Source organism: Oncorhynchus gorbuscha, linkage group LG02 (assembly GCF_021184085.1).
Source record: "Oncorhynchus gorbuscha isolate QuinsamMale2020 ecotype Even-year linkage group LG02, OgorEven_v1.0, whole genome shotgun sequence".
Taxonomy (NCBI): Eukaryota; Metazoa; Chordata; class Actinopteri; order Salmoniformes; family Salmonidae; genus Oncorhynchus; species Oncorhynchus gorbuscha.
In genome coordinates, this window is record NC_060174.1 from 73,257,871 (window position 1) to 73,281,950 (window position 24,080).

Genomic DNA, 24,080 nt, shown 5'->3' on the forward strand with positions numbered 1-24,080 from the left:
CACCCACACAGACAGCATCGTGAAGAAGGCGCAGCAGCGCCTCTTCAACCTCAGGAGGCTGAAGAAATTCGGCTTGTCACCAAAAGCACTCACAAACTTCTACAGATGCACAATCGAGAGCATCCTGGCAGGCTGTATCACTGCCTGGTATGGCAACTGCTCTGCACAACGCATCACCGGGGGCAAACTACCTGCCCTCCAGGACACCTACACCACCCGATGTTACAGGAAGGCCATAAAGATCATCAAGGACAACAATCACCCGAGCCACTGCCTGTTCACCCCACTATCATCCAGAAGGCGAGGTCAGTACAGGTGCATCAAAGCTGGGACCGAGAGACTGAAAAACAGCTTCTATCTCAAGGCCATCATACTGTTAAACAGCCACCACTAACATTGAGCGGCTGCTGCCAACACACTGACTCAACTCCAGCCACTTTAATAATGGGAATTGATGGGAAATGATGTAAAATATATCACTAGCCACTTTAAACAATGCTACCTAATATGTTTACATACCCTACATTATTCATCTCATATGTATACGTATATACTGTACTATATATCATCTACTGCATCTTTATGTAATGCATGTATCACTAGCCACTTTAACTATGCCACTTTGTTTACATACTCTTCTCATATGTATATACTGTACTCGATACCATCTACTGTATCTTGCCTATGCCGCTCTGTACCATCACTCATTCATATATCTTTATGTACATATTCTTTATCCCCTACACTTGTGTGTATAAGACAGTAGTTTTGGAATTGTTAGTTAGATTACTTGTTGGTTATTACTGCATTGTCGGAACTAGAAACACAAGCATTTCGCTACACTCGCATTAACATCTGCTAACCATGTGTATGTGACAAATAAAATTTGATTTGATTTGGTAGGGCTGATCACAGATAACGACGAGACAGCCTATAGGGAGATGGTCAGAGACCTGACCGTGTGGTGCAAGGACAACAAACTCTCCCTCAACGTGATCAAGACAAAGGAGATAATTGTGGACTACAGGAAAAGGAGGACCGAGCACGCCCCCATTCTCAACGACAGGGTTTTAGTGGAACATGTTGAGAGCTTCAAGTTGGCGTTCACTTCACCAACAAACTAACATGGTCCAAGCACACCAGGATAGTCGTGAAGGGGGCACAACAAAATATTATCGGAATGGGTCCTCAGATCCTCAAAAGGTTCTACAGCTGCACCATCGAGAGCATCCTGACAGGTTGCATAACTGCCTGGTTTGGCAACTGCTCAGCCTCCGACCGCAAGGCACTACAGAGGGTAGTGCGTACTGTCCAGTACATCACGGGGGCCAAGCTTCCTGCCATCCAGGACCTCTATACCAGGCGGTGTCAGAGGAAGGACCTAGAAAGTGTCAAAGACTTCAGCCACCCTAGTCATAGACTGTTTTCTCTGCTACCGCACGGCAAGCGGTACCGGAGCGCCAAGTCTAGGTTCAAAACGCTTCTAAACAGCTTCTACCCCAATCCATAAGACTCCTGAATATCTAATCAAATGTCTACCCAGACTATTTGCATTCTCCCCTATTTGCATACTCTTTTACGCTGCTGCTACTCTCTTTTATTATCCAAGCATAGTCACTTTAATAACTCTACCTACATGTACATACATGTACATATTACCTCAATTATCTCAACTAACCGGTGACCCTGCACATTGACTCTGTACCAGTACCCCCTGTATATAGTCATGCTATTGTTATTTTACTGGTGCTCTTTATTTACCTGTTGTATTCAGCACATGTGATTTTGATCCAGCAGAATCTCACTACTACACCCAGTCTATCAATTCTCCATAATAACATTAATACCTCCAATAGTAGGGGACTCCTATTATATTTACCAGATGATACACTATTTAATACAGACAGAGAATCTGAGCCTACTATAATTCTAACAGGTTGTACGTCCCCGAGTCACTGGAGGGCAACTATTATCGCCAACAGTTCAACTGAGTATACTGACAGTTAATTTGTTAGTCTTCTGCACATCAAATTCAGGAATGTAAATGACCGCTCCTGTGTGCCCACTCTGGGTCCTTCGATCCATCTGTGAAAAGAGGTTAAAAAAAGCATAAAAACTTCTACCAATGTAATTGTCAACCAGTTTCCCTATCTCACTGACTTCAGACCAATACTCACTCTCACTGTATTACATTACCCCTCATACACCAGTAGGAGTCACTGTTTAGGCAGGAATTGTTGGACCGCGGCTTCAGATGTTATTTAAATATAGGTATCTCTTTATTTAGGTTGATGGCATGACATTGAAACAATGACATTGAATCAACATACCATTTTATTGTCAACTTTGAAACAAGGTTAAAAAAAATATTTTTAATTAAATATGAAATTCAACATAATTTCAACCACCCAATTGAATATAGGATGAAAAACAGACATTGACTAAATAGTAAGAATATGCAAAGATGTCAACATCTAAAATATGATGAAAATGTGACCTGGATTTGGTGTTGCATGTTCAAATGTATTTACAACACCACATTAAATTAATTTAGTTGCAATTTCCATGTCGATTTTATGTGAGATTTTTAACCATTCTGAGAGGAATATTCAACACAATTTCAACGTATAGATAGTTTTGATGAGTATGTTGAAATTAGATTGATGTAACAACCTGTTAGTCAGGTTAAGTCAATGTATTTAAGTTTTACCATCATTTCGATGTTTGCACTGCAGGTTGAATTGATAAGAAAACAGTACTGGTTGATGACTTTTTGCAAATCCAGATGTTTCAAACATAGATTCAACGGCACAATACGTTGGCAAATGATGTTGAAACAACGTTGATTCAACCAGATTGTGTCCAGTGGGTTATGAGTATCCTTAGAGTAAGACCTGTTGGGCTGCAAACATTTAAATTCACATTAGAACACATATGCCATGAATGAGTTAAATGTGTTCAAAGACTTGGTAGGTCATACAACTATTAGCTGTAAAGATAATATCTCATGATTACTAAACACATTACAGGCCACAGTATGGTAATCAAATTGTGTCAAAATACCAAATGTTTTCAGGGTATACAACAAATCTCCAAGACCTTGAAATACACCAGAGACTGTTCTAGGAACTGCTGATTGCTCTGTTGTTGGCCCACTTCATCATTAGGTAAGAGTTATATGAGGTTGGTTGAGGGCACTCTCCAGGATCTGTCTTACCCTCTGTGCTGCTTACCTGTTCTCATGTAACCTACCTTCGGGGTTAAGAATGTGGAAAATGACTGCATGTGACTTGTGCGTATACGCCTGCAACTCATTGCTCTACCCTATATTCTTATTCTTCTTATTCTGCTTAAAGAACTCTGCATCTTATCTTGGCATTGAACTAAAAGAAAACACTTGATTTTCACAGTTATGTTTGTTACATACTGTCACGACTTCAGGCTCCTCTCCTTGTTCATTCGTGTCACCGGCTTTCTAGCCATCGCCGCTCCATTTTTCATATATCCATTTGTCTTGTCTTGCTTTCATACACACCTGGTTTTCATTTCCCCAATCAATCTAATTGTATTTAACCCTCTGTTTCCCATCATGTTTTGTGTGTAATTGTTTTCATGTCAAGCAAAGTTCTTTAGCGCTTTACTTTATTGTTCCGTTTTTTTGAGCGTGTTTGTTTTGTTGTGCTCCCGGTTTAGAACTATAGTAAAGTGCACTTAATTTATCATACTCTGCTCTCCTGCACCTGACTTCGCCTTTATACACACCTTGACCGAATTACACACAGAGAATATGGAGTCAGCAGGAACAGGTACCCCGATTAGAGGAGTCCAGGAACGAGTCCAGGAACATTCGGCCATGCTACATCCTCTTGGTGCCATGATGGATCGCGTTGTCCAGACCATGGACCACTGGGAGAGACAGGAGGTCTTTCCAGTGCCTCGACCAGCACAACCGGGGTTATCTCCACCCGTTCCATCCGGAGGGAATTCTGGGGGGATGCGTTTCTCCCTTCCCAGGGAGTATGATGGAATGGCAGCACAGTGCCAGGGATTCTTGCTACAACTGGACCTCTACCTGGCCACTGTGCACCCAGATCCCTCGGGAGGGGAGAGAGTGGATGCTCTCGTCTCCTGCCTCACAGGAAGAGCGCTGGGGTGGGCAAACGGCGTTTGGAGAGAAGGCTCCAGACCACTTTCACCCGTCGCTTCAGGGCCGTCTTCGACCATCCACCTGAGGGCAGAGCGGCGGGGGAGAGGCTCTTTCATTTGAGGCAGGGGACGAGGAGCGCCCAGGACTTCGCCCTTGAATTCCGAATCTTGGCCGCCGGAGTGGGCTGGAACGAGAGAGCCCTCATTGACCACTATAGATGTAACCTACAAGAGGACGTCTGACGTGAGCTGGCCTGCAGGGATGCCACCATTACCTTTGACCAACTGGTGGATTTGTCCATCCGGTTGCATAACCTTCTGGTCACCCGAGGACGTCCAGAGGAGGCTCTGTTGCTTCCATCATCCAGTAACCCCGTTCTGGTGCCCATGGAGTTAGGAGGTGCGGCGCATAGGGAGACAGGAGGAGCCATCATGTGCGCCATCTGTGGCTGCAGAGGAAACACTGCCGGTCGGTGCCGTGTTGGTTCCTCTGGAAGTCGAGGCAACAGGCAGGGCACTCTGGCATCACCCCAGGTGAGTTTGCACCACACTCATCCAGAGTCCTCTGTTGATCAACTGTTTGTGCCTGTTTGTTTTCCCTACATTCCCAGCATGAGGCGCTCGTCAATTCAGTCACAGCTGGGAATTTTATCGACAGAGCATTAGCCATTCGGTTAGGGATCCCCATTTTTCCTATAGTTAGACCTTTCCCGGTACACGCTCTAGATAGTCGACCATTAGGGTCCGGGCTAATCGGCCATGGTTATGCAGGGGAATCATGAGGAGAGAATCAGTCTCTTTCTCATTGATCGATCAGCCTTATCTCAGGTTTTCACCCCAAAAGTAATGGGCAGGTAGAGAGAGTCAACCAGGATGTGGGGTTTGTGGGGCCATTTAAAGTTCTGAGGAGGGTGAACGAAGTATGTTACAGATTACAACTACTCTCTTATTATCGTATTAACCTCTCGTTCCATGTGTCTCTCCTCAGGCCGGTGGTGGCTGGTCCACTCCAGGAATCTGAGGTGCGGGAGGTCCCTCCGTCCTCCAGGAGGTCCCTCAGCCCCAGCATACATCGTTCGTTCCATCCTGGATTTGAGGCGTCGGGTGGGGGGCCTTCAGTACCTCGTGGAGTGGGAGGGGTACGGACCGAAAGAGAGGTGCTGGGTTCCGGTTGCAGATATTTTGGATCCCGAATTACTGCGGGAGTTTCACCGTCGCCGGTCAGATCGCCCTGCACCTCGTCCTCCGGGTCGTCCTCGAGGCCGGTGTAGGAGCCGCGCGTCAAGGGGGGGTACTTCCACCGAAGTCGTCTCCTCTCCTTGTTCATTCGGCGATCGACGTCACCGGCTTTCTAGCCATCGCCGCTCCATTTTTCATATATCCATTTGTCTTGTCTTGTTCCATACACACCTGGTTTTCATTTCCCCAATCAATCTAATTGTATTTAACCCTCTGTTTCCCATCATGTTTTGTGTGTAATTGTTTTGTGTGTAACACCTCCTGTCTCAGCCTCCAGTATTTATGCTGCAGTAGTTTATGTGGCGGGGGGCTAGGGTCAGTTTGTTATATCTGGAGGACTTCTCCTGTCCTATTCGGTGTCCTGTGTGAATTTAAGTGTGCTCTCTCTAATTCTCTCTTTCTCTCTTTCTTTCTCTCTCTCGGAGGACTTGAGCCCTTGGACCATGCCTCAGGACTACCTGACATGATGACTCCTTGCTGTCCCCAGTCCACCTGGCTGTGCTGCTGCTCCAGTTTCAACTGTTCTGCCTTATTATTATTGGGCCATGCTGGTCATTTATGAACATTTGAACATCTTGGCCATGTTCTGTTATAATCTCCACCCGGCACAGCCAGAAGAGGACTGGCCACCCCACATAGCCTGGTTCCTCTCTAGGTTTCTTCCTAGGTTTTGGCCATTCTAGGGAGTTTTTCCTAGCCACCGTGCTTCTACACCTGCATTGCTTGCTGTTTGGGGTTTTAGGCTGGGTTTCTGTACATCACTTTGAGATATCAGCTGATGTACGAAGGGCTATATAAATAAATTTGATTCGATTTAATTGTGCTTTACTTTATTGTTCTGTTTTTTGAGCATTTGTTTTGTTGTGCTCCCGGTTTGGAACTATAGTAAAGTGAGCTTAATTTATCATACTCTGCTCTCCTGCACCTGACTTCGCCTTTATACACACCTTGACACATACAGAGCCTTCAGAAAGTGTTCATATCCATTGACTTATTCCACATTTTGTTGTGTTACAGCCTGGATTCAAAATAGATTAAATAGTTTCTCTCAATGATCTCCACACAATACCACATAATGACAAAGTGAAAACATGTTTTTAGAATATTTTGCTAATTTATTGAAAATGAAATGCATAAATTAGATATTTATGTAAGTATTCACACCTTTGGCTGCAATTACAGCTGTGAGTCTTTCTGGGTAAGTCTCTAAGAGGTTTCAACACCTGAATTGTACAATATTTACACGTTATTCTTTAAGAATTCTTCAAGCTCTGTGAAGTTTGTTATTGCAAGACATCCGTCTTGCCATAGATTTTCAAGCCAATTTATATCAGAACTATAACTAGACGACTCAGGAACATTCAATTTTGTCTTGGTAAGCAACTCCAGTGTATATTTGGCCTTGTGTTTTAGTCCTGCTGAAATGTGAATTTGTCTCAGTGCCTGTTGAAAAGCAGACTGAACCACGGTTTCCTCTAGGATTTTGCTTGGGCTTAGCTCCATTCTGTTTCTTTTTATCCTAAAAAAAACTCCCTAGTCCTTGCTGATGACAGACATTACCCATAACATGATGCAGCCACCACCATGATTGAAAATATGAAGAGTGGTACTCAGTGATGTGTTGGATTTGCCCCAAATATAACGCTTTGTATTCAGGACTTAAAGTTAATTTGTTTGCCAGGTCTTTTGCAGTTTTACATTGGTTTCTTATTGCAAACAGGATGCATGTTTTGGAATTGTTTTATTCTGTACAGGTTTCCTCTTCACTTTGTCATTTAGGTTCATATTGTGACGTAACTGTAAGTCGCTCTGGATAAGAGCGTCTGCTAAATGACTTAAATGTAAATGTAACTACATTGTTGTTGATCCATCCTCAGTTTTCTCCTATCACAGCCATTAAACTCTGTAACTGTTTTAAAGTCACCATTGTCCTCATGGTGAAATCCCTGAGTGGCTTCCTTCCTCTACGTCAAATGAGTTAGGAAGGACGCCTGTATCTTTGTAGTGACTGGGTGTATTGATACACCATCCAAAGCGTAATTAATAACTTCACCATACTCAAAGCAATATGCAATGTCTGTGTTTGAAAAATCACTGCTTGACTGACAGACTTTACAGATTGTATGTGTGGGGTACAGAGATGAGGTAGTCATTAAAAAATCATGTTAATCACTATTATTACACACATAGTGAGTCCATGCACATGTTTACTCCTGAACCTTTTTAGGCTTGCCATAACAAAGGGGTTGAATACTTACTGACTCAAGACATTTCAGCTTTTCATTTTTAATTGATTTGCAAAATTGCAAAAATAACTATTCCAGTTTGTCATTATGGGGTATTGTGTGTAGGCCAGTGACACGAAATCTAAATGTAATATTCAGGCTGTAACAAAACAAAATATGGAACAGGTCAAGGGGTGTGAATAGATTCTGAAGGCACTGTACTCTTAATGCAACCGTCATAAAGTTCATATGAAAATTATTTTCTTATTAGGAAGGAAATGTATTGTACATTTGTGCATACCCTTGTGAATTTGAAAGTGCTTAAAAAGTGCTAGGCCTAGATCCATGGTCTCAGGCAGCTTTCAAGTTTGAACAGTGGATTCAGTCGGCTCATCATTTCCATGGTCACCCTGCTCAACGGTATTGGCAACGGCCAGAGTGTCTGCCTCAGCCTCAGAAGCTGAGTTTTCGTCAGAGAGGTCTGCGTCTGAGAGGATTCCACAGCCCGTGTGGCACAGCTGGCGCTCCAGGTTGGTGATGCGCCGCTTCAGCCGCTGCTGTGTGGCCGTGTACTCGCTGAGCAGGCGGGCGAAGCGCGTCTGCAGGGTGTCCAGAGAGGACTCCAGCCTCTCCACCTTCTCCTCAGTGTCCTCTCCACCCAGTCTGCCAGCCTCTGCATTCTCATCCAGGAGGCCCTCCTTCATAAGGATCTCCTTCCCCCTCTCCTCCAGCACCTTCTTAGCATCAGGGTACTCGGTCACTGCTTCCATCAGGTCATCCTTAGAGAGGCAGAAGAGGTCAGAATAGCCGATGCTGCGGATATTGGCCGTCCTGCGGTTTCCCATTTTGCTGCCCTGGATGTTGAGGATACTTATCTCCCCAAAGCAGCTGCCGGCGGTGAGGAGGGCGTACTGTGTGACCCCGTCATTTGCCACCACTGCCAGCTTCCCCTCTTTGATGATGTACATCTCCTTCCCTATGTCTCCTTTGCGGCAGATGTAGTCCCCTGGGCTATAGACCTGTGGCCGGAGTTTCAGGACCAGCTCCACCAACAGTCCAGCCTCACAGTCCTGAAAGATACGCACTTTCTTCAGGGTCTCCAGGTGCACATTGATGGCGATCTCAGCCCGCAATTTGTTAGGCAAGTTCTTCAATACCTCCTGCTCATCCACTGCTTTCTTATTAGTCCAGAGGTAGTCAAACCACTTAATGACGCGTGCTTCCAGCTCCTTGCTGACCCGGCGGAAGTGCATGTAGTGTTTGATGGCATCAATACGGGCCTGAAACTCTGCACGTGTGGCATTCATGTTGGAAATCATGGAGCCAACATTACCCACAATCGTGGCAAAGATCAGCACCCCAACGAGGAAGTCAAAGACCACAAAAAGATACTCCTCATCCCGTACAGGTGCAGGCATCTCTCCAATAGTGGTGAGGGTGAGGGTGGACCAGTACAGGCAGTAGACATAGCCCCGGGTTAGGGAGCCATACTCGGGGTTGGAGATGTTGGGGTACACCCAGGTATCAGAGCCAAACCCTAGAGATTTGGAAATAGCAAAGTAGATGCAGGCGTTCCAGTGGATGATGACCAGGATGTAGAGCACCAAGTTGCAGATGCGGAAGATGTTGGGGTAGTTCGTGCGTGTCTCAGTGCGGTCAAAGAACTCAAACATGCGTGGGAAGCGCAGCAGGCGATTGAATCTGAGCTCTGGGGTGTGGATTCCTGTGGATATGTAGGCCAGATCAGTGGGTAGGATGGACACGACATCCAGCTTGAACTGAAATGTGCGGACATAGCTGTCTCTCAGCTTGGAGAGGTCCTTCACCAGCAGACCCTGCTCCAGAAACCCTGTGGTATAAAGAAGGTGTTGCCATTAGCACAAAAATATCTACCCAGGTTATCAATTATCTCTCAACATCTCTTTGTTTGGATCAGTAAGTAATAAATATAACTATACATAATATAACAAAAGTGTGTTTAGCCTCAAGCTAGGACCTGGTTTAAGGGTGTATATGATGGTGATGTACCTGTGCGGAGTCGGACACATGTGTCCAGGATGTACAAAGCGTCTGAAAGGTAGTCCAGCACCAACCAGCAGATGTAATTGCTTGTCTGCAGTTTGTCAAAGCATGCCCTACACATAGAAGAGAAAAAGAGAATACTTAACTCCAGCATCAAACTTCCATCTATCAGTCCAACATTTATATGGTTTCATTTTACTGATGAATAAACATCCCCTCTGGTGTTGTGCTATGTGTGGACTGTGGACCAAACAGAAAATGCCTGTGTTCTCAACTACCTAGCCACAATGAGGATCCAGTTGTAGAGCACAGCTATAGCAATAACAAACAGCCAACGGTAGTACATGTCGTCTGATGGGGACACAACGAACACACCCCATTTTTTCCTGGGAAATAAAAGAGAATGGTTCATGTCAAATAAGGTTACACAGCCTTTTTTGTTTCTGCAGGTAGACATGGGTGGGTCTGATCTTCAAGGGCCATGTGTCTGAAAGACTAACCACTGAACATATATCAGCTTTAATAATGATTACATTATTATGATGAAGCTGTAGACTGTATCAAATGGGGTCCATTTAAGGTAGTAAAGCAGACAATGGATTTTTATTAAACTGAGGTAGATACATGTTGCATTGTAATTCAGAACAGTTTATAGCGTATTTAGAGAATCATCACAGAGACAGACATACCTAAATATCCCTTTGGTATTGTTGCCATTGGCATCAGGCTGCGTATTGCTGATGCGACTAGGGGCAGTCCTTAGCTCAGGGCCACGGAAGCGTTCCAAGAAAGAGTCTGGCCGCTCCTCCTCCTCTACAAGGCTCCTGTGTGCCCACTCCCTCAGAATCACTACCAAATTCACTAATCTGAGAGAGAGATAGAGAGAGAGAAAGAGAGAGAGGAAGAGAGCGAGAGAGAGGGAAAGGAGAGAGACAGAGCTATTCAGAGATACATGTAAAGAGTAGCAGAGTTTGTATAAAATAACTGTATTAAGCAGAGTAAATTGGGACAGATTAGCACATGGGTGAGGCAATTTCATCATCACACTATCTATCAGTTGTGAGCTTTGGAAACTACCATTGCTGAGGTACCAGAATTTACCTAGACAGAGCTCCCCGTCCTTGAAAAGAGTTCCTTGAGTTGTGTCCACCATCGAGAGCGGCCACCCGTGCCAGCTCTGAGGATGTGTCATCATTATCATGATCACATTCTGATGGCACTCTAGGAGAAGAGCAGACAGAGGCAGACACAGAGAAGATGCACTCTTGAGCAGGGGTAGGTATACATTTGGATGCACAAACAATGACCATTTCAGACTCTGATTAGCAGTTGAAAAAGGGAGGCAGGGTCAAATACTGTACATGGTGGTACATTGTGTAAAACAGGAAGAGTTGTATATAAGCATAAAGGATGCATGCAGCAAAGAAATATAATTCTAGAACTAGAACCCTATGCAGGCCTCTCTGTGTAACCCACCTGCTGAGAGTACTCTCAGCTCTCTCCCTCTCTGGCTCCTCCTCCACAGTGGTCTTCACTGAGAGACGATGGGGGGACAGGTCCCTGTCGGCCACCTGGCCTGTCATCTTCAGCTGAAATGAGCTTTCAATTCATACAGAGAAACATTAAGAGTCTTTCCATTCCATCTGATTTGATACGCCCAAAAACTGACCACTACTTGACCATAATTATGAGCTTTTCATACAGTATGTAACTAACATCTGCATGGCACCATGGTATTTAGTCATATAATCATGAAATGTGGCTGGTGTTTTGCCATGGTCAGGGCCAGATTAATGCAGGGGCTTAAAGGGGCTGAAGCCCTTGGGCCCAGCCCCTTGGGGGGCCCTAGAGGAAGCAAAGTGTTTTTAATAAAATCATTCACTGAGTACAGTCGTGGCCAAAAGTTGAGAATGACACAAATATTAATTTTCACAAAGTCTGCTGCCTCAGTGTCTTTAGATATTTTTGTCAGATGTTACTATAGAATAATTACAAGCATTTCACAACGGCTTTTATTGATAATTACATGAAGTTGATGCAAAGAGTCAATACTTGCAGTGTCGACCCTTCTTTTTCAAGACCTCTGCAATCCGTCCCTGGCATGCTGCCAATTAACTTCTGGGCCACATCCTGACTGATGGCAGCCCATTCTTGCATAATCAATGCTTGGACTGTGTCAGAATTTGTGCGTTTTTGTTTGTCCACGCAACTCTTGAGGATTGACCACAAGGTCTCAATGGGATTAAGGTCTGGGGAGTTTCCTGGCCATGGACCCAAAATATCAATGTTTTGTTCCCTGAGCCACTTAGTTATCACGTTTTCCTTATGGCAAGGTGCTCCATCATGCTGGAAAAGGCATTGTTCATCACCAAGCTGTTCATGGATGGTTGGGAGAAGTTGCTCTCGGAGGATGTGTTGGTAGCATTCTTTATTCATGGCTGTGTTCTTAGGAAAGATTGTGAGTGAGCCCACTCCTTGGCTGAGAAGCAACCCTACACATGAATGGTCTCAGGATGCTTTACTGTTGGCATGACACAGGACTGATGGTAGCACTCACCTTGTCTTCTCCGGACAAGCTTTTTTCCGGATGCCCCAAACAACCGAAAAGGGGATTCATCAGAGAAAATGACTTTATCCCAGTCCTCAGCAGTCCAATCCCTGTACCTTTTGCAAAATATCAGTCTGTCCCTGATGTTTTTCCTGGAGAGAAGTGGCTTCTTTGCTGCCCTTCTTGACACCAGGCCATCCTCCAAAAGTCTTCGTCTCACTGTTTGTACAGATGCACTCACACCTGCCTGCTGCCATTCCTGAGCAAGCTCTGTACTGGTGGTGCCCCGATCCCGCAGCTAAATCAACTTTAGGAGACGGTACTGGTGCTTGCTGGACTTTCTTGGGTGCCCTGAAGCCTTCTTCGCAACAATTGAACCCCTCTCCTTGAAGTTTTTGATGAACTGATAAATGTTTGATTTAGGTGCAATCTTACTGGCAGCAATATCCTTGCATGTGAAGCCCTTTTTGTGCAAAGCAATGATGACGACACGTGTTTCCTTGCAGGTAACCATGGATGACAGAGGAAGAACAATGATTCCAAGCACCACCCTCCTTTTGAAGCTTCCAGTCTGTTATTCAAACTCAATCAGCATGACAGAGTGCTCTCCAGCCTTGTCCTCGTCAACACTCACACCTGTGTTAACGAGAGAATCACTGAGATGATGTCAACTGGTCCTTTTGTGGCAGAACTGAAATGCAGTGGAAATGTTTTTTGGGGATTCAGTTCATTTGCATAGCAAGAGGGACTTTGCAATTAATTGCAATTCATCTGATCACTCTACATAACATTCTGGAGTATATGCAAAATAAATCATAAATTCTTAAAATGGTTGGGAATTACGTATACTAAGGCATTTGTGAAAATTATATAGCAATATACAGTGGGAAAGTGGCAGTACGTTTAGACAATTGATAGACACTGCAGTAAATAAAATCTAACAAAAAAAACATGTCTCATCCAGGACCAGAGTCTATGCAGACCGTAGCCAATCAGAGTTACAGTAGGCCTTTATGCAAACAAGCCATTTGCCACAGGAGCCTGCCATCATTCATTTGAATTGGACTGTGCAGTAGCACCAGTGCGTCTTTAGATCATTAGAATGCATTTGGCAAAAGCCAAAAAATACACCTGAATGGATTTCTGTAAATATGTAAATACCTTGGGAGTCTTCTTACATTTGGAAACTTTACAGTCCTATTGATCACACAACCATGAATAGGTAGGCTGTATTTCCCTATACATCAACAATATCACCATCTAAAGCTAGCCAGAGTAAGCTGAGTTCAAATCTAACAAAGGAACATTAGATAAACCCTCTCAAACTTTTTCAGCTAGTTGGCCGTAAGTAGCCTGCTCGTCCTTCTGCAGCTTGCCTGCCAATGCCTGCTTGTCCCAACCAAGCACCCAAGCTAACTGGCTAAAGTTGACTAGCTTGCTACCTCCAAACGCAGATAAGAACACACCTCACTTTGACCATTTTACTCACCATAGCAGAGCTGGTTAGGCTGTTTACATGCTATCTAGCGCGTTCGTGACTAACATACTTCTTTGCTGACTGATACCTGTCGTATTCAGCAGGTGTTGCGTGTTCGTAATTTCATCAGTCATTCTGCACTCTGCCACACTCAGATGAGAGTGCTCTGAAATCATAGTAGATAGCCAGAGTGAATTTGCGAACGCAAGAGATATGCTAACTGTATAACAGTCGTTCAAGTTCAGCAAAGCTAGCAAAGCGATTCACATTTCTTGCTAGCTAACCAAATGACACCTAATATGAGGGAAAAGTCAGTCACTCACTAACTCCTCCAATGACATGACATCCTCCTACCAACTCACTATCTAGCTAATATTAGGCTCTGTGATTTTAGCTATCTACATAAATAGATGCGCTAGCCTATTAGCCACGTTATAACTGACTTGTGATAATTTCCCTTGCTAGGTTGATTGTATTGACATTCCTAGCCTCAGTTGCAGTCGGCCGTTTTTGTCAGAAATAGTTAGTAATTTAAACTGAAATAGTGCATCCCGAATGGAGACAGCAAACAATGTACCAGGCCAGCTGTGATTTACGTGATAGCAATATCTTTTGGACAACCAACAAATGTATTGGTGAATTATATTAATCATGCATTGAACAGTATCCATCTATTCTGCCCACAATGCCTGGAATGTTAAGTCAAATATAACCTATTTTTAAAACCTTTAAAGTTAGTTTTGTAGCATAAACTGGGAATTTGATATTTTGACTGATATTATGATTGTCTGTTTGATTCATATCTGCAAAGTAGTTAAAACGCTATCAGTTCGACTTTAATGTTTTGTACACTCAATGTACACAACATTAAAGCAGTATAAACAGTATACACTCAATGTACAAAACATTTAAACAGTATAAACAGTATACACTGAGCATGGACTCTACAAGGTTTTGAAAGCGTTCCAGAGGGATGCTGGGCCATGTTGACTCTAATGCTTCCTACAGTTGTCAAGTAGCCTGGATGTCCTTTGGGTGGTGTACCATTCTTGATACACACGGGAAACTGTTGAGTTGAAAAACAAAGCAGCGTTGCCGTTCTCGACACACTCAAACCAGTGCGCCTGGCATCGACTACCATACTCTCTCAAAGGCACTTAAATATTTTGTCTTGCCCATTCACCCTATGAATGACACACATACACAAATCAATGTCTCAATTTTCTCAAGGCTTAAAAATCCTTATTTAACCAGTCTCCTCCTCTTCATCTACACTGATTGAAGTGGATTTAACAAGTTACATATATAAGGTATCATAGCTTTCACCTGGATTCATCTGGTAAGTCTACGTCATGGAAAGAGTTCGTAATGCTTTGTATATATATATTTACTGCAACCGCCAACCACAGGCGGATTCAGGAGCCCGCTCTCAGTGAGTGTACAGTAGACAGCCTGCTGCGGTCTGCTGCTGCTCTGCTAATCCTCAGATCGGGAGGAGAGGAGGGTCAGTTTGTTATACCTGGAGTACTTCTCCTGTACCATTCGGTGTCCTGTGTGATTCTAAGTGTGCATTCTCTAATTCTCTCCTTCTCTCTTTCTTTCTCTCTCTCGGAGGACCTGAGCCCTAGGACCATGCCCCAGGACTACCTGACATGATGACTCCTTGCTGTCCCCAGTCCACCTGGCCGTGCTGCTGCTCCAGTTTCAACTGTTCTGCCTTATTATTACTCGACCATGCTGGTCATTTATGAACATTTGAACATCTTGGCCATGTTCTGTTATAATCTCCACCCGGCACAGCCAGAAGAGGACTAGCCACCCCACATATGCTCTCTCTAATTCTCTCTTTCTTTCTCTCTCTCAGAGGACCTGAGCCCTAGGACCATGCCCCAGGACTACCTGACATGATGACTCCTTGCTGTCCCCAGTCCACCTGGCCGTGCTGCTGCTCCAGTTTCAACTGTTCTGCCTTATTATTATTCGACCATGCTGGTCATTTATGGACATTTTAACATCTTGGCCATGTTCTGTTATTATCTCCACCCGGCACAGCCAGAAGAGGACTGGCCACCCCACATAGCCTGGTTCCTTTCTAGCTTTCTTCCTAGGTTTTGGCCTTTCTAGGGAGTTTTTCCTAGCCACCGTGCTTCTACACCTGCATTGCTTGCTGTTTGGGGTTTTAGGCTGGGTTTCTGTACAGCACTTTGAGATATCAGCTGATGTACAAAGGGCTATATAAATACATTTGATTTGATTTTGATTTGATTAATTTGATTTGAGGGAGGGGGCCCACCTGGGTAACTGGGGGGCCCTGTCTTGGTTAATAAAAATACAAAAAATGAACTACATAATAAATAAATGTGACTGGTCAATTGTGTGAGTCAGGGGCTGGCCCAAGCCCATAGTGGGTGCAAGAGGCAAAAAAAAAAACATCAACAAAAAACTATTCTGTTATTGTTTTTATTATTTTATTGTTTTTTATCCAACCACAGGCACCCGCTCTCAATGTTCAAAATACACCAGCGAGCATAATTTAGACACAGAGGACCAATAGTAATAACATTTAAAAAACCTGTGGATTACATTTTATCACAAGCACATACAGGTAATAACCAAAATAAAGGAAACACCAACATAAAGTGTCTTAAAATGGTGTTGGGCCACCACGAGCTGCCAGAACAGCTTCAATGCGCCTTGGAATAGATTCTACAAGTGGACCTAAATCATGCCAGGAAAATATACCCCACACCATAACATAAACGATGTATCCCTCATTTACTAAAGTGTTTCCTTTATTTTGTCTATTGTTGGGAAGGCTGCAATTTGGGCAGTTTGGACACCAAATATACAGCTTGTTGTGTTGTCACCGTAGATACACTACCGGTCAAAAGTTTTAGAACACCTACTCATTCAAGGGTTTTCCTTTATTTTTACTATTTTCTACATTGTCGAATAATAGTGAAGAAATCAAAACTATGGAATCATGTAGTAACCAAAAAAGTGTTAAACAAATCAAAATATATTTTATATTTGAGATTCTTCAAGTAGCCACCCTTTGCCTTGATGACAGCTTTGCACACACTTGGCATTCTCTCAACCAGCTTCATGAGGTAGTCACCTGGAACGCATTTAAATTAACAGGTGTGCCTTCTTAAAAGTAAATTTGTGGAATTTCTTTCCTTCTTAAAGTGTTTGAGCCAATCAGTTATCCCGTGACAAGGTAGGGGGGTATACAGAAGATCCATATAAATCCATATTATGTCAGGAACAGCTCAAATAAGCAAAGAGAAATGACAGTGCCAAAATAGTCATCATAAAATATATTTGTTTAACACCTTTGTGGTTACTACATGCTTCCATATGTGTTATTTCATAGTTCTACAATGTAGAAAATAGAAAAAAGAAAGAAAAACCCTTGAATGAGTAGGTGTTCTAAAACTTTTGACCGGTAGTGTATAATCCATAGAAGGGCTTCAGAACCTTTCACCCTGGAAATTATAGTGTTAAACTCATGGATACCCTAGCAATGGCTGCCAGTCCTGACTTGAATGGGAATTATATTTCTATGGTTGGTTGCGGCTGTCTGTTTGCCTTTTGCCATTAAAAAATAGAATCGCAGGAAAAACTTTGTTTGGAAAGCAAATGCCTACCGCTGAAAAGAGAAGACGAATCTGTCTGTAAAACCAATATAAAAAAGTTTTCTTATAAAAAAAAACAACGCCACGGGGCCTAGGATTTCTTAATCTGGCCCTGGCCATGTTTCAGGGGTGTACTGTATGTGGAAGATAAGGGCTATAGTCATGGTTTGGTACAGATGTAGGATCTTCATTTGAGCCAGTCTGCTACAGCAGGAAAATTATCCTTCAGCAACAGGAAATGTTAATTATTAGTCTATGCGGATTATACTTAATGGACATTTTTGTAGGGGTTGATACATTTTTCATAAGGGAAAATAAAGTCTGAAATGGAAATTACAAACTTAAGAAGCCTTTTAAAACCTCAAATACACTACAAGTTTTACGTTTCCTGCATTGTCCTGCAAAAGGTCGATCAAATTAAGATCCTACATCTGTAACTCTCTCTTCAGTGTTTAGGGAGTGTGTGACAGATAGAGCAGAGGGACAGAAGACGACTGGGACTGCCAGCCACATTCCCTCATCTGGGGCCTCCGAAACAGGCTGTTGTCACCGTGGTGACTATTTTGGCATCCACAGCAACCAGGGTTGTCAGCCAATACTACCTCCTGCTCCTCTCACCCGTCAGGGGTTGGGAAAATATGTATAGTCTATTATAAAGGGTGTATGTTGACGGCATATGAGGATAAACATTGTTTGAGAGCAATGATACGGTATGGTGACACTGTATGATCCTTCTAACCCCACTATACTGTGTGAAATATGGTCTCTAAGTTGTAGGCTTCTGAGTAAACATCCTAGCCACAACCTTCTGTTCTGAGAAAGATACTTTTTTTCTGAGAAAGAGAAATGTGGTAGCCTAAACCATATTGAGCATAATCCTTTAATGTTTCACTAACTATAGATTGCAGTGACATAACTATCTGTCTGATCTGGTACAGGTTCACGAAACAAAGATTTACAAACCTACCACACTTGCGTAGCACACCTCCCCACAGCCCCCACAAGCTTTGGGGTCCCCCCGCGACCTCCAGATAGCATATGTACACGTCATAAACCACTATTTTGGGGGGGGGGGGGGTACAGGAAATTAGCTTTAAAACTGCAAAAATTGTAATAAATCAGCATCATAGGAAAATGTGTAGAATAGCAGGACATTTGTTCAGGCAAACTTTACTTTTATAGTTGAAAATAATTGTTTTGTTGCATTATTTTAGCTTAAAATGTACATTTAGGGGAATTTTACAAGGGAAAATATTTGTTTATAACATTTTCTAAATACTTTCAATATTATTAATTTCCAAGTTGGCTCTATGGCCTTGTCCGGCGCAAAGGATCCCCTTTTCAAACTATCCAAAAAAGGGTTTAAAATTTTATAAACTGTCAAAAAATTATATTAATTTAAAAATGATTGTATGTCGTTTCTTGAAATAGCCATCCGTGACTGTAAATAATATTTCTTTCAAAACTTTGATTCCTAAAAGATGTGTCTGACGATTTGGTTACCATAAGGTCTTCGAAAGCCAAGTCAACAAACAGGTCACTGACCATCTCGAATCCCACCGTACCTTCTCCGCTGTGCAATCTGGTTTCCGAGCCGGTCACGGGTGCACCTCAGCCACACTCAAGGTACTAAACGACATCATAACCGCCATCGATAAAAGACAGTACTGTGCAGACCTTGCCAAGGCTTTCGACTCTGTCAATCACCATATTCTTATCGGCAGACTCAGTAGCCTCGGTTTTTTGATTGACTACCTTGCCTGGTTCACCAATTACTTTGCAGAGAGAGTTCAGTGTGTCAAATCGGAGGGCATGCTGTCCGGTCCTCTGGCAGTCTCTATGGGGGTGCCACAGGGTTCAATTCTCGGGCCGACTCTTTTCTCTGTATATATCAATGATGTTGCTCTTGCTGCGGGCGATTCCCTGATCCACCTCTACGCAGACGACACCATTCTGTATACTTCTGGCCCTTCCTTGGACACTGTGCTATCTAACCTCCAAACGAGCTTCAATGCCATACAACACTCTTTCCGTGGCCTCCAACTGCTCTTAAACGCTAGTAAAACCAAATGCATGCTTTTCAACCGATCGCTGCCTGCACCCGCATGCCCGACTAGCATCACCACCCTGGATGGTTCCGACCTTGAATATGTGGACATCTATAAGTACCTAGGTGTCTGGCTAGATTGCAAACTCTCCTTCCAGACTCATATCAAACATCTCCAATCGAAAATCAAATCAAGAGTCGGCTTTCTATTCCGCAACGAAGCCTCCTTCACTCACGCCGCCAAGCTTACCCTAGTAAAACTGACTATCCTACCGATCCTCGACTTCAGCGATGTCATCTACAAAATGGCTTCCAACACTCGAGGGCCATCCGTTTTGTCACTAAAGCACCTTATACCACCCACCACTGTTACTTGTATGCTCTAGTCGGCTGGCCCTCGCTACATATTAGTCGCCAGACCCACTGGCTCCAGGTCATCTACAAGTCCATGCTAGTTAAAGCTCCGCCTTATCTCAGTTCACTGGTCACGATGGCAACACCCATCTGTAGCACGCGCTCCAGCAGGTGTATCTCACTGATCATCCCTAAAGCCAACACCTCATTTGGCCGCCTTTCGTTCCAGTACTCTGCTGCCTGTGACTGGAACGAATTGCAAAAATCGCTGAAGTTGGAGAGTTTTATCTCCCTCACCAACTTCAAACATCAGCTATCTGAGCAGCTAACCGATCGCTGCAGCTGTACATAATCTATTGGTAAATAGCCCACCCATTTTCACCTACCTCATCCCCATACTGTTTTTATTTATTTACTTTTCTGCTCTTTTGCACACCAATATCTCTACCTGTACATGACCATCTGATCATTTATCACTCCAGTGTTAATCTGCAAAATTGTAATTATTCGCCTACCTCCTCATGCCTTTTGCACACATTGTATATAGACTCCCCTTTTTTTCTACTTTGTTATTGACTTGTTAATTGTTTACTCCATGTGTAACTCTGTGTTGTCTGTTCACACTGCTATGCTTTATCTTGGCCAGGTCGCAGTTGCAAATGAGAACTTGTTCTCAACTAGCCTACCTGGTTAAATAAAGGTGAAAAAAATAAATAATAATAAATAAGGACCCCTTGAATGTAGGTCCTACGTGAATGTAATGTGGTGCAGCAAAAGAACTAATGGTCTATAAAGTTCTCTACTAGATCTCTATTTGTTCTCTGATATAATTAAACAAACAATATTCGATCTCTCTGTACTTTGCTCTGTTCATCTTTCCCTCAATCCTGACTAGTCTCCTAGTCCCTGCCACTGAAAAACATCCCCACAGCATGATGCTGCCACCACCATGCTTCACCGTACGGATGGTGCCAGGTTTCCTCCAGATGTGACGCTTGGCATTCAGGCAAAAGAGTTCAGTTGTGGTTTCATCAGACCAGAGAATCCTGTTTGTCATGGTCTGAGCATCCTTTAGGTGCCTTTTGGCAAACTCCAAGCTGGCAGTCATGAGCCTTTTACTGAGGAGTGACTTGCATCTGGCCACTCTACCATAAAGGCCTGATAAGTGGAGTGCTGCAGAGATGGTTGTCCTTCTGGAAGGTTCTCCCATCTCCACAGAGGAACTCTGCAGCTATGTCAGAGTGACCATTGGTCACCTCCCTAACCAAGGCCCTTCTCCCTCGATTGCTCAGTTTGGCCGGGCGGCCAGCTCTCGGAAGAGCCTTGGTGGTTCCAAACATCTTCCATTTAAGAATGATGGAGGCCACTGTGTTCTTGGGGACCTTCAATGCTGCAGAAATTCTACGGACAATCCTTTTGACCTCAATGCTTAGTTTTCCTCACATGCACTGTCAACTGTGGGACCTTATATAGATGTGTGTGTCTTTCCAAGTCATGTCCAATTAATTGAATTTACCACAGGTGGACTCCAAGTTGTAGAAACATCTCAAGGATGATCAATGGAAACAGGATGCACCTAAGCTCAATTTTGAGTCTCATAGCAAAGGATCTGAATACTTATGTAAATAAGGTATTTCTGTTTTGAATTAATACATTTGCCCGGACTTTAACCCGATCGAACATCTCTTTTAGAGACTTGAAAATAGCTGCACACCAACGCTCCCCTTCCAACCTGACAGAGCTTGAGAGTATCTGCAGAGAACAATGGGAGAAACTCCCCAAATACAGGTGTGCCAAGCTTGTAGCGTCATACCCAAGAAGACTCATGGCTGTAATTGCTGCCAAAGGTGCTTCAACAAAGTACTGAGTAAAGGGTCTGAATAGTGATGTAAATGTGATATTTTAATAATTTTGGGGGGTAGAAATTAGCAAAAATTTCAGAAAACCTACTTTTGCTTTGTCATAATGGGGTATTGTGTGTAGATTGATGAGCAAAAAAAAGCAATTGAATCAACTTTAGAATAAAGCTGTAACCTAACAAAATGTGGAAAACGTCAAGGGGTCTGAACACTTTCCGAAGGCACTGTATATATAAGTTTGGAGATTTGTATGACATATTTGAATAATATAGTGTTAGAATTAAACAATCAAGGACTTCAAACACCTATTGGACAATAATTCTAAAACATGTAATGTATTTTTATAGTGTCTGACGGAGTTGACAAAAATCCAGTTAGTGAGCATTTTATGAATAAAAATGTGAAAATGTCCTTTACATGCTGTGATAGCTGATACTTAGTCTATCAAAATATATATTTCACTTTTTTGTTAATATATATATTTTTTAAGTGAGATGGCCCCATCTTTCAAGAATACTGAGCTCGAAAATAGCAACATTTTCTCTCAGCATGGCAAAATTTGTAAATTAGAACAAGATTAGCTATACACATGCACATATTTCTCTCTGGCCTTTGCTCGGAACTTACGGGGGCTCCGCAAAACTGTGCTATGCCACTGACCTACCTCTAAATTGCCATTACATTCTGACACGTGGAAGCACTGAAAGTATTGAGAAGGGTGGTGTTAGGGCCATGACTGGCTCATGGAAGTTGAAGCAGACAAATTATGATGGTGTTTAGACAACTGTTTCCAATATTTTACTAATTGGTGGATCATTAGGGGAAACAGTCAGCCTGAGTCACAGTACTGTGCTCAGTGAGCCAATCTAACTGCTCCCACAAGACCAAGCTCTCCACATCATAGCTGACAACAGGTGCGTTTCATCACTTGAGGCAGCGAAGGTAGTGACTGTCTGTATGCCCAGTATATCATGTGTCTCATGACCGTGACTAAGTTGCTACAATAACATAGTGATAAATGCAGGCAACAAGTGTCTGTTGACCATATGTCATTTCCAATGGCAATGGGAAAGTGCCTCATGCTACATACGAACACAGACCAAAATAACAAAAATAACAATGAATGCAATAAAACATAGTACAGTGCCGTTTCGCTAAAAGATAAATGTTTTTAGGAAGGTGATCACTCACCAGCTTGTTTCTATACCCTACTTGCCTCCAATCACTCCAGTAAAATCCTTATGGCCATTTCAAAGACAACCAGAGTTCCTTTCCAGCTATTGTTTCCATTGCGGAGAAGATGGAACTGCAGGAGCATGCATTACTGAAGGAGCACCAAGCCAACACATTTCATACCTCTTCCTTGCTTCGTCAACATGTCACGTCCTCTAATTGTGTCAGGTTTTTGAAGTGGTTCCTCTTTCTTCCTCTGGGGTCTCCTCCTTTCTTCACTTGTGGAAAGCATAGGCACTTCTTGTCAACATGTCTAAGTCAACAGGACTTCCAATAGACTGACTGTAGGCAGAGCAGGATGGGTGGAGGGGAAGAGGAGGGCCGAGAGAAAAAGAGGGCGGGGACATGGAGAGCTTTCAGGGGTTAAAATGAGTGCTTAGACTCTCTGTCATAATGAGAAGAACAAGCACCAAGAGAGTAAAGTCCGATCAGCAAGTCACATCAAGTGGGTGACAGACACTTCATCCCCCGTGTAGAGAATTGACTCTGGTTAGCTTCTGTCCTGTTAATTCAGTCACTAATGAACACTAACAGAGAAAAAAAGTAGACACTCCCCAATGCAGCATTCAGTGCCTGTAAATCCAGATAATGAAGCCCATGAGAGCCAATGCAGTCTGTCATCTCATCTCGTCTTTCACCCTCATAGAGCTCTCTGACAGACTGTGGCAGACAGTCTCCACTTAGTAAACAGTATGTGACAGAGAGGACTTAGAAAGCCTGAGGGGGCTTGTGGTTTAGAGCAGTCTCAGCATCTGTTCAGGATTCAGACCAGTGAACAACGTCCAACGATCTGCTATCTGAGTTCCCCACGGTTTAATCACTACTCCACCAAAACTAAAGAACCTCTATATGGACAAGAGAACACATCCATCCAACAAACACTGAAGTTAGTGCCATTGTGTACCTGAATTTACAGAGTTGCACTTAAGTACAGCAGCCTACTGTTACTTTATGGATTGAAACTGTTGTGAATGTAAACAAGTAAAGCACGCAGGTTTCTGGAGAAAATAAACAATGCATTTGGGTAAATAGGTAAAATGCACTGTAGTGTAAAGTCTAGGGCAGAGCAACCACATCACCTGTTCCCTCCACAGACTGTAGAGATTAACGTGCAGGCAGACAGTCCACAGAGCATCCGTCCCTTCAGACCTCCCACAGCACACAATGAATACAGGGAAACACCAATCACTATGCATACCTTTTGTTGTCTGCTTGCCAAAGGGCAGAAAATACTATATGACCAGGGCTGAGATAAAGTTCCACAATGTATTGTATATGTCGGCCTACGTATA

General features: G+C 43.3%; 1 protein-coding gene across 3 annotated transcripts; it reads right to left on the reverse strand.

The window, feature by feature from the left end:
- Nucleotides 1-1,830: 1,830 nt before the first annotated feature.
- On the reverse strand, nucleotides 1,831-23,061 carry cnga2b (cyclic nucleotide gated channel subunit alpha 2b). 3 transcript variants are annotated; one of them, XR_006834219.1, is made up of 8 exons: nucleotides 22,747-23,061; nucleotides 11,109-11,231; nucleotides 10,734-10,853; nucleotides 10,322-10,498; nucleotides 9,911-10,018; nucleotides 9,639-9,745; nucleotides 7,912-9,459; nucleotides 1,831-2,085 (listed from the first exon to the last, which is right to left on the reverse strand). XR_006834219.1 is itself a non-coding variant. In XM_046320585.1 (7 exons), exons 2-7 carry the CDS (start codon nucleotides 11,213-11,215, stop codon nucleotides 7,973-7,975), a joined length of 2,106 nt encoding a protein of 701 aa, XP_046176541.1. In that variant the 5' UTR covers nucleotides 11,216-11,231; nucleotides 22,747-23,060; the 3' UTR covers nucleotides 7,336-7,972. The 3 variants fall into 3 exon arrangements, 2 of the variants coding, with proteins under 2 accessions (XP_046176541.1, XP_046176543.1); XM_046320585.1 differs by lacking the exon at nucleotides 1,831-2,085 and having other exon boundaries at nucleotides 7,336-9,459; nucleotides 22,747-23,060; XM_046320587.1 differs by lacking the exon at nucleotides 1,831-2,085 and having other exon boundaries at nucleotides 7,336-9,459; nucleotides 22,912-23,058.
- Nucleotides 23,062-24,080: the final 1,019 nt, after the last annotated feature.